The sequence below is a fragment of the Triticum urartu genome, unplaced genomic scaffold (genome assembly GCF_003073215.2).
Source record: "Triticum urartu cultivar G1812 unplaced genomic scaffold, Tu2.1 TuUngrouped_contig_5562, whole genome shotgun sequence".
NCBI lineage: Eukaryota > Viridiplantae > Streptophyta > Magnoliopsida > Poales > Poaceae > Triticum > Triticum urartu.
Genome location: NW_024116247.1, coordinates 174 through 11,331, shown reverse-complemented (window position 1 = coordinate 11,331; position 11,158 = coordinate 174). Strand labels below are relative to the sequence as shown.

The 11,158-nt window shown below is 43.7% G+C and overlaps 1 protein-coding gene across 1 annotated transcript; it reads left to right on the top strand.

The window, feature by feature from the left end:
- Nucleotides 1-2,336: 2,336 nt before the first annotated feature.
- LOC125529379 lies at nt 2,337-7,127 on the top strand. Its single transcript, XM_048693794.1, has 2 exons — nt 2,337-2,596; nt 4,802-7,127. The coding sequence occupies exon 2, from the start codon at nt 4,808-4,810 to the stop codon at nt 6,911-6,913; it is 2,106 nt and encodes a 701-aa protein (XP_048549751.1). The 5' UTR covers nt 2,337-2,596; nt 4,802-4,807; the 3' UTR covers nt 6,914-7,127.
- Nucleotides 7,128-11,158: the final 4,031 nt, after the last annotated feature.

Genomic DNA, 11,158 nt, shown 5'->3' with positions numbered 1-11,158 from the left:
CGCCACCGAGTGCATCCCACGCGGCCCCGAGGAGGAGAGGAGGCCCATGCATGGCTGCGCTCGAACTTGGAATCTATTGCATCCGCCCAAACGGCGTATGGATCCGACACTGGGCCAGCTGTAGCGGCCTCGCCGGAGGCCGTGCGGTTCGTCTAGCGTCCGAACGCACTGGCAGACACGCAACCGGTACATTGGCACGCCGAGCATCGAGACACACCATGGGCCTCGTTCGATGAGGCCATGGCACGGGGTGCCCCACGTGCACGGCACCAGGCGCGGGAGGCGGCGGCATCCCTCGCGGCGGCGGACGTCGGCGAGAGAGCGTCGCATTCTCTGGCGCCCAGTATGGCGCATCAGTCCGGGCGCCACAACCGCATCGTGGTGGACGTCCACGGCTCGTCCTAGGACGGATGCGTCATCGATTTGACATCCACCGGCACCGTTCGGGTTCCGAGCTCCGACGAGGAAGAGTAGGGCATGGGAGGCGACGATGCCTTAAGTTCCATGAGCCAGCTCGTGTCCCATGCCCTACTCTACGTTGCCGGCGACCGGACCAACACTCCGGATAGCGCAACTTGCTGCCGGACATGGTCAGGGCGGAGCCCGGCGAGCGAGGAGCGAAACCGGACGAAGCTCCGCTTAAAGATTGCTGCGTTGCATGTAATAACATGGATTCGAGATTTCTAATTTAAGGTACCCGGACGTGGAATGCATTTTTTGAGGCACTTTGATAAATACCCGATACACTCCGAAACACTTCCAGTGTCCGAATACTATCGTCCTATATATCAATATTTACCTCTCGACTATTTTGAGACTCCTCATCATGTCCGTGATCTCATCCGGGACTCCAAACACATAACTCATATAATACAATATCGTCATCGAACGTTAAGCGTGCGGACCCTACGGGTTCGAGAACTATGTAGACATGACCGAGACACCTCTTCTACGGTCAATAACCAAAAGTGAAACCTGGATGCTCATATTGGCTCCTACACATTCTACGAATATCTTTATCGGTCGAACCGTTATGACATCATACATAATTCCCTTTGTCCATCGGTATGTTACTTGCCCGAGATTCGATTGTCGGTATCTTCATACCTAGTTCAGTCTCGTTACTGGCAAGTCTCTGTACTCGTTCCATAATACATCATCCTGTAACTAACTCATTAGTCACTTTGCTTGCAAGACTTCTTATGATGTGCATTATCGAGAGGCCCTAGAGATACCTCTCCGATATTCGGAGTGACAAATCCTAATCTCGATCTATGCCAACTCAACAAACACCTTCGGAGATACCTATAGAGCATCTTTATAATCACCCAGTTACGTTGTGACGTTTGATAGCACACAATGCATTTCTCCGGTATCCGGGAGTTGCATAATCTCATAGTCGAAGGAATATGTATTTGATATGAAGAAAGCAATAGCAATAAAACTGAATGATCAATATTCTAAGCTAACGGATGGGTCTTGTCCATCACATCATTCTCCTAATGATGTGATCCCATTATCAAATGACAACTCATCCCATTGTTAGAAAACCTTAACCATTTTTTTTATCAACGAGCGAGTCAAATAGAGGCTCACTAGGGACACAATATTTGTCTACATATTCATACATGTATTTAGGTTTTCGGTTAATACAATTCTAGCATGAATAATAAACATTTATTATGAATAAGGGAATATAAAATAACAACTTTATTCTAGGACATATTTCCTTCAGGTGCGACCATCGCTGGACTTTGGCTCCATAGGAAGAACCTCTCCGTTTGCTCATCTTGATCTACTTCACATGAAGGACTCCATCGACTTCTAGCTAGTGCTTAGTTTGCTTTTATCTTTATAGGGCTTGTAGTCTTTCGTGCTTGTAAACTGCTTCGGCAACACTTTGTATCTGTTGTTTTTTCTTTTCTGTTCTTGTCAGCAGCTGTTTGCAGTTGTTAACTATTTATACCGATGGCCTTGTGTAATCCTTGATTGGTTGATGACTTTGTTAATTCAAAGCCAAGCTTTCCTGAAGCCTTCGTTCTAAAAAAAAAGAAACTGATAATAGCTGCAGCTGCATTGAGTGCCACTGCTTGCCGGCAGCGCCGATATTATGGCCACCACCTGGATCTGGTAGGCGGGCAGGTCGCACTCGCACGTGGCGTGCAACACCCAAGATCAGGACTGCCCGTCGTCATAGGCGAGGGTTTGGGGCGAAGGGACATGCATGGATACACAGTGACAGATAGAGGAGACAGGGAATAGCTACGTGTGAGGAGGAGGAAGCGAGCGAGTGATAAGAGATAGGCACGGAGGGAGGAAGCAGGGCAGGATGCCTCTGTGGCCACTCGCCCGTCATAGGTGTGGTGCGCGTCGCAGCGACGCGCTGTACTGGACGACAAGGGCGACGACTTGGAGATGGACGACCCCCTCGCCGCACCTGCCAATATAGCCTCCTTGGTCCTTGCCAGCAAGCCTGCGTGCTTCCCTCCCACTGCTTCCCTAATTAATTAATTCCTTGCTAGCCCAAAAGACAGGATTGGACGCGCATGCGCGCTAGCTGCAGCCTGCAGGACGGAGACGAAGCCCGGCCGCTACGGTAATATATATACTGTTGCTCATTCGTTTGGTGCTCCGTTTTGAAGTTATGCTTGTCTACTAGTCAGTTCCATCACGTCACATTATGCAATTGGTATCTTCTATATCTAAATAGCTAATCCCCATTAAGCTATTTCGCTCAACATGTAAGTATGCCATCTCATCGTTCAACAAGCATGGAGAAAGACCCGCCACAACATGCAACCATACATAATAAAAAGGCACTTCAACATGCAAACATGCATGAGAATTTAGATACTATCATGTTATTTATATTAATACAATTAATAACCAAACACCGCAAATCATTTTTTTAGTTTTAATTCTCATATTATTTCATACATATTCATGTTTCATACCACCAATTCTCACTGAATATATATTTATATTATACAATTAATATCCAAACATCACAAACCATTTCTTTTTGTTTTAGTTCTCATATTATTACTATGCATATACATGTTTCATACAACTAATTCTCGCTGAATATATTGCAAAACATTTCTGCAACAACGTGCGGGGTATCATTTAATATAAGTAGAGGCTAAGACTTTCTTATATGTCCAACTTAATGCTAGGAAACACAAAAACTAAGGTGGTTCAGAATAAGTTAATGCTAAGAAACACAAAACGTAAGGCGGCTTAGAACTACAGCAATCTAAAATAAAATAGGTAGTGTGCTTATGTTCATCATCCGCCAATGACTTTTCTAGACTTCTAGAGTGGCAACTAACTAGTAACTACTTTGTCCGTTTTATAATATAATAACATTTTTTAAACTATATTAGCTTAAAACCTGTTCTTATATTATGGGACGAAAAGAGTATTCAACACTTACTTGCCAAAGCCGCACCATCCACACCGTCCTGCCGAAAAACAGCATGGGCAAAGCAACGAAGCACCCAAGCGCGATGCTGGCCTTAACCTTTGGCCCACAGTCGTGCATGGGGCAGGACTTTGTGATGCTGTAGGCGAAGTTAACGCTCGCCGAAATACTCGCTGGTTCGAGTTCAAGGTTGCGCCAGTGGAGATCGTGCGCTAGTTTGAGTTCGAGGTCGCCGGAATTCAGAGCACAAGAATCTAGTATGAGGTTGGCCACCGCCGACGCAATATGTGCGAGTAGCACCTGCAGTATTTATGGCGGTGGCTGTGGCGGCTGCGGCGGCCGCGACTAGCACTAGCTGCACCCACGAGCTCGCGCGCGAGCGGCTGGGCGTGTGCTCGCCGGATACGGCGGCTGGCGCCTGCCATGCTGGCCGGATTGAGGAGCTGCGATGACGTCCTGGTGCCGTGGTGGCACTTGGTGCTCCCGATGGGGTCAAAGAGCGGACTTTTTTTTGTCACGGACATGAAGTGAAGATTGGTCAAAGAGGAAGCTAATGTGCGAGTCCCACATCCATTTTAAGCCTAGTCATAGTTGAAAGTAACTTAGATAGGTAATATGCATATATTTTTAGTCTATTTTATTATCTTCATTGTGAATTCATTTTCTTTTGGTACGTCATATTACAGTAACATATTTAGGCTAGGCATAGTGGGTGATTTTGAAATTAATAAATATGTTAGATAACTGCCAATTCAAGGGAAGTTCATTGTGCTAATTCCAAACAAAATAACACTCTTGTTAGAGAATAAATAAAACCCAGATCAAAATTCCTAGATTTTCCATCGTCCTAGTTTTTTTTGTGGGGGATCGTCCTAGTTCATTGTACCATGGATCACACGATCTCGTCGCCACAATTGGCTATTATTGACATGCATGCATGTTGATGGGGTGCTTATCAGTTGATTTGTATGCACCAACGTTTAATGTGGTTCAGAAACGGTTACTGCATTCATTCATTGTTATAAGATGTTTTGGTATTTCAATATAAACTACATATAAACTGAAATGAGTGAACAAACATATTAAAATGCGTCTATATACATTTGATTCAAAAAAAGTTAAAACATCTTATAATAATGAACGAATGGAATAATTGTTAGTGACATGCATGCCAGTGGAGCCCTTGCCAGTTGTGCATGTCCCCTAAGAATTAGCATTTGATGTAGTTCCAAAATCTTTACAGCCTATATATACATAAATATGCATCTTCAACATAGAAGTTGGCTTCCTCCCCCCTGCACACCAGTGCTCGTATGCATTTCCCTTTGTCTAACCGGTATATCAAATTCACACTCTCTACCTGAATAACATATGCAGAAGGAAATGAATATAACCATGGAAGCACAAGTATGCAAAAACTACACAGAGCGTTGGGTCAACAAATATGTGGAACCAAGGAAGAGCATAGACCGTGTGGAAGGTTTTGTCATCGTCGCGGCTGTGTTTATGACCGCCCTTGCCATTCTCTCGCCCAGGAGGCATCAATCTCGGAGCATCATTATAAGATATGGAGTGGGCGGAGTGTTTATATTGTCCTTCCCACTTCTCTCCTACACTGTGGGACTGATGCAGGCCGGGAAAATTAAAAACGAGTTGTACCCGGTTTGGGCAATGTTTCTGGCCATGCTTTTCGGAGGCACCAGCTCAATGTCTGTCCAGAAGCTCGATCAAAACAAGCAACTCATGAAGCTCTACTGTGATTGTATCTTGTTCTCGATGTGCACCGGCACGGTATTAGGTGGTTTTATTTATACATTCGGTATGAAGCATAGTTCCAGTCGCCTTGTTCCTTTCATTGGTTGCTTGTTCGTCGTGGGATATCTATTGGGAATTAAAACGGCTGAGCAGTGGTCTGCTGCATGGTTAGCAAGCAAACCATCATCGAACAATGGCATCAAGTGGCTGGCCCTCTACATGAAGGGTGAGCACAAACTCAGCGCATCCTACGACCCTCGTACCATGCAGGGATACAAGTACCCGATTCTAATCCATGCTGGGGGAGCAAAAATTGGAGAAAATGCAATCACATTGGATAACATTTGGTGTGACAACATCGGTATCTTGTCATCTTACTATAGAGCTCCTATCCGTCGTCTCAAGGATCTGTGTCTCTCATTCGCACTGTTCCATCTCGTGGTTCGGCGATACTTTGGCTACACTTGTCCTGAATCTGGGCTTGACAAGACTCGTGATCTTGTTCTTGATGGGCTGTTGCAAACAGAACAGGACTATGAAAGAGCATTTCAAGTGATTGAAGCAGAGTTGGCTTTCCTCTACGATTTCTTCTTCACCAAATATGCCTCCATAATGTACAGCAACGAGCTAAGGTATTATGCTCTTTCACTCACCCTCACATTGGTCAGTATAGCGGCTGGTGCATGGTCTCTTAGTGTTTTGAACCGGCACGGTTCTATTTTGGACAGTCGTTTTGTACAAACCAGCACACAAGATGTCCTGGTTACCCTAATAGCATTGGCTGCACTGTCGGTATCTCAGTTCCTGCAGATATGGTCTTACTGTGTCTCTGACTGGGCAAAAATATCCTTTGTTTGTAAGTACGTAGCACATCCATCATGGCAAGGGAACACCCGTATTGAGAAGCTTCTTTTATGTTTTGGACGACCTCACAAGTGGCTTCGCTATTGGCGCAACACTATTGGCCAATACTCGGTTCTTGATTCCTTTAGTTCCAGCTACCGGCATCGGTTGAAACATCTCCTTCCAACTGAGGAAGCAGGCAAGCCTGTGGAGTTGCCAATGCAAGTGAAGAGGGCAGTGGCACGGACTATCAAAAACTCAACAAACGGCCATCTTTCACATGGAACCTCCGCACTGATGAGACACGGCATGAGTGATGAACTATGCGGTGCATGCCAGATCAACGATGAATATACACTGACCGACAGCATACTGGCATGGCATGTCGCAACTAGCTTCTGTGAGATCTCGGATACAATCAAACGCCCACACGATGTGCACCCGAATCAAGTTGTCGCCACTATCTTGTCCAAGTATTGTACCTACTTGGTCGCCTTTGCACCAACGTTGCTTCCAGGCAGTGCGCCAGAAACAAAGTGTGCTCTCGATGAGATAGTAAAAGAAGCCAAAGAAATGCTGCATGATCTCGTATCTCCAAGGGAAAAGTATGAAAAGCTTAGTGAACTAGAGTATGTCGTAGGTGGTGGAAGAAAATTGTTCACCTATGGTGCTGTGCTGGGGAAAGCGCTGGAGAGCATGGACAATCATGCGAACCGGTGGGACCTACTGGCAGATTTCTGGGCCGAGATGATGGTGTATATTGCCCCATCTAACAATGTAGCTGGTCACATAGAACTTCTTGCGGAAGGAGGCGAGTTTGTGACTCACGTCTGGGCTTTGCTCATGCATGCTGGTATCCTTGAGCGTCCCACTACTACAATAATCCCCTAGACCAAGGTCTCAAGGCGAGGCTGCAAGGAGCTACACTCAGTCTTTAAGGCTTTGCGTTTATGATGACTTTGCGCTTGTTGGTATGTGTTGTATTTCCTGTCTGAAACTCTATAATCTGGTGCACGCTTGTACTACTAATGATACCCTGTGGATTGGTTATGTATGTACCATGGGTCTGTTGCAGCCGGCTGGAGCAGGATTTGATTTTGTTGCTTTGGTAGCACAGCACCTCGTGGGGTTTTCATATGAACTTGCTTTGTTGGGGGCTTGGTTGTTTGGTCGCACTAGGGATAAGGTTTCTTTCATATAGCAGGCAAACTGTTTAATGATTGTATCCCTGGAATCAGATGTTTTGTGCTCAGGCTAGTTGCTCCCATTTTGAACTCACTCACCATACAGTTGAATTCAAAACGGTAAGCAGAGTCATTGTTCTTCATAAAAGAAAAAGAGTACATACAGGCTTAAGCTACGTTAGGGATGTAAACTGGGTCCTATTTAAGCCCACTTATGATCTATCGAGCTAGCAAAAACTAACTACACGTGATTTGTGGACAGCGTTTATTGCATCATTTACATCCCTAAGCTAACTCCTCTTCTTAGCAGTACCAACACACATGGACTGTTTGGAAGCTCAGGCACACAATGCGAATGTCTTGATGGTTGTGCGGCGCTCAGGGTAGCAAATCTTGGCGATGGAGTGTCACGACCTGGGTCCTGGGCTGGTAACAGGAGTAGTAGCGGGTCGACAATTTGGGCCTGCAAGCCTATTTTTATGTCTGGCTTGGCCCATGTATTGAACCTGTGTGTTGCCTGAGAAGAGGGAGCAACTAGTTAACAAGCGCTCCTTCGGGAGCCTCGCAACGATCAGCGCCATTTGGCGTGCTCAGCCATTTGCCACGTGTCGCGCTCTGGACGCTCCCTTCGGATTTGGTTTTTTTATTTTTCCGCACGTGTTTTCGGCTTTTTGAACGTTTTTTTTCCGGGGTTTTTTGACGTTTTGGTTTTCCTCCGGTCTTTCTTAGCTTTTCGAACAAAAAAAAATTCGAAAAAAAATTTTACGCGAAAAAACGCGTTTTCTTTTTTTCCCCTTTCACGAAAGTCACGGTTTTTCTTTCGCGAGAGGCACGGTTGTGCTTTAGCGAGAGTCACGACCGTGCCTTTCGGAAACGGAAAAAAACATATTTTCTGTTTTTTTTTCTTTCGCGAGAGTCACGGTTTTGCTTCCACGAAAGGCACGGTTGTGCTTTCGCGAGAGTCACGGCCGTGCCTCTCGGAAAGGGAAAAACAAACGTGTTTTCTGTTTTTTTTTTTCTTTCGGGAGGGTCACGGTTTTGCCTCCGCGAAAGGCACGGTTGTGCTTTCGCGAGAGTCACGGCCGTGCCTCTCGGAAAGGGAAAAACAAACGTGTTTTCTGTTTTTTTTTTCTTTCGGGCGAGTCACGGTTTTGCCTCCGCGAAAGGCACGGTTGTGCTTTCGCGAGAGTCACGGCCGTGCCTCTCGGAAAGGGAAAAACAAACGTGTTTTCTGTTTTTTTTTTCTTTCGGGAGAGTCACGGTTTTGCCTCCGCGAAAGGCACGGTTGTGCTTTCGCGAAAGTCACGGCCGTGCCTCTCGGAAAGGGAAAAAAATACGCATTTTCTGTCTTTTTTTCTTTCACGAGAGTCACGGTTTTGCTGTCGCGAGAGGCACGGTTGTGCTTTCGCGAGAGTCACGGCCGCGCCTCTTTCGGAAAGGGAAAAAACCATGCTCCCGGTCCGGTTTTTTAACCCGGTTTTTTTCGTCCGGTTTTTTTCGTGAAAAAAAAGTTCGTCAAAACCTATCAACATGGGATCTAGTTTTGAAGATCTCAACGCGAGGAATCCAACGGTGAAAACGGTTCGAGATTTAAACGCACGGTTTAAGAGATAAAACGTTTTGAATAAACGGATCTACGAAAAAAGGGAAAACTCCCAGGTTGCGACAAGTGGCGCGCTGCATGTGTGCCACTTGTCGCGACATGGGGAAGTGGAGTGCTCTTTGCAACGAGTACTCCTTAATTAGTGATTTCGCTGAGAAGAGGCATCAACGATGGGAATTCCCTATTGGACGCACATTGCCTCAAACTGTCGACCGATCGCACAGGGATATGACTAGCGAGCGATTTTGCGCTGGCCCTTTAGCGTCTATAGGTTTCGGTTTTGGGAATCTTCTAGAGCGTTCCCAGCTACTCCCTCCGTCTCATAATGTAAGACGTCTTTTGACTCTAGTGTAGTGCCAAAAAATGTCATACATTATGGGACGGAAGAAGTAGTTCTTACTGGTTTTAGGAACCATCTAGAAGGTTCCTGAACTGGCATTTTCTTTTTCTTTTTTACTCTTTCTGTTTTTTCTTCTTCCTTTTTCTGTTTCTTTTTTCTTTTATTTTTGTTACTTTCTTGTTTTCTTTCAGTTTTCCTTTTCAAGTTAATTTCTCTTTTCAACAAATTTTCTTTCTTTGGTTTTTTTATTTCTTTTCCTTTTATTCTATCTCTTTCAATCTTTTTTCAAAATATTTAAGTTTTGTTTATGTTTCCAAAAAATGTTCAGCTTTCGAAAATATGTTCTCAAAATTCAAAATTGTTCAAAACTTTCGAAATTCAGAAAATATACCAGATTTCAATTCTTTGTTCACGTATTCAAAAAATTCACACTTCCAAATTTGTTCGGGCTTTTTCAAAATTGTTCCCCGTTTCAAAATTCGTTCCCAAGATTCAAAAAATGTTAGTGCTTTAGAGAACTGTTCATGCTTTGAAATTTATTCTCCGTTTTCTAAATTTGTTCTCAAGATTTAAACAATGTTCGTGCTTTGAAATTTATTCTCCGTTTCTAAATTTGTTCTCAAGATTAAAACAATGTTCGTGCTTTAAAAATTGTTCACAAATTCCAGGACATTCTTGTTTTCAAAAAATGATTAGTTTCCAAAAAGATGTTCTCAAAATTCAAAAATTGATCTCATTACACAAACAAGAGCAAAACTTTCGAAATTCAGAAAATGTACTGGATTTCAATTTTTTGTTCACCTATTCAAAACAAATTCACGCTTCCAAATTTGTTCGGGATTTTTCAAAATTGTTCTCCATTTCAAAATTCGTTCACAAAATTCAAAACATGTTCGTTATTTGAAATTTGTTCTCCAAATTTGTACACAAATTCAAAACTTTCCAGTTTTGAAAATTTGTTCCCAAAATCAAAAATTGTTCGGAGTTTAAAAAAATGTCCATGTTGTTCAAGATTTGTTCACAAATTCATAAAACGTTCCTATTTTGAAAAATATGTTCTCAAAGTCGAAATTCTTCACTGTTTTTCAAACTTGTTCGTAATTGTCATAAATTGATTGGTATTAAAAAAGGTTCCTGTTTTTCAAGATTTGTTCAGAAATTCAAAAAATGTTCATACTTTAAATTTCGTTCACAAATTCAAATATTTTTCACATTTTGTAAAAAAAGGTTTCTGTTTATCAAATTTTGTACACATCTTCAAAAATCAATCCCATTTTACAAATTTGGTTAAAAATTCCAAAAAATACACAACTTGTCAAACTCGCGCGTGCTTGGTGAAAACGTTCGTCATTTAAAAAAATGTTTATTTAGTATTTTCAAGAAATGACTAAAAAAGAGAAAATAACCCGATCAGGCGATTTGTCTAGTGTTAAAGCGTTTGCGTTGTCTTTGTACCAGTAAGAGTAGTAAGTCACAGTGGCTGGGTACCTGTCTTTTAGGAACAGCGATCGCGAGATATCGAATCCTGCTTTGACTCTCTCTAGTTACCTATTTTTTTACAATTCTTCAAAGCTCATGCGCGGGCCGGCCCAGTCGGAGTACTGCGTATGCGAAGCCCCGACTTCCTGCCGCATAATGCATGGCTGCATGGCTCTACTTTTCCCTCCTCCTTGATTTCTCTTTTGATTTGTATTCCCATTGTATCCAAATTATGACCGGAATCCCCTGTGCGTGACGCCAGTGGCAAGGATCGTAACATCCAGACAGGAGGCTTTGCATGGAGTGGAGGGCGCTGCCTGTTGTAGTGACCTGTTCTGTGCAGAAGTTGTTGCCTGATTGCTCCAGCTCAGTCAATTGACAACTTGAAATGTTGCGCATTTTAATATAACCGAGGAGTCGACACCTTCGTTAGCAGCCTCCCTCAAAACATAATGTAACAATTTCTTAATTAGTATTCACGGATCAGACCATTGACGGTTGCTCGGAGCTAGCGATTTGTTTTCTGTTTC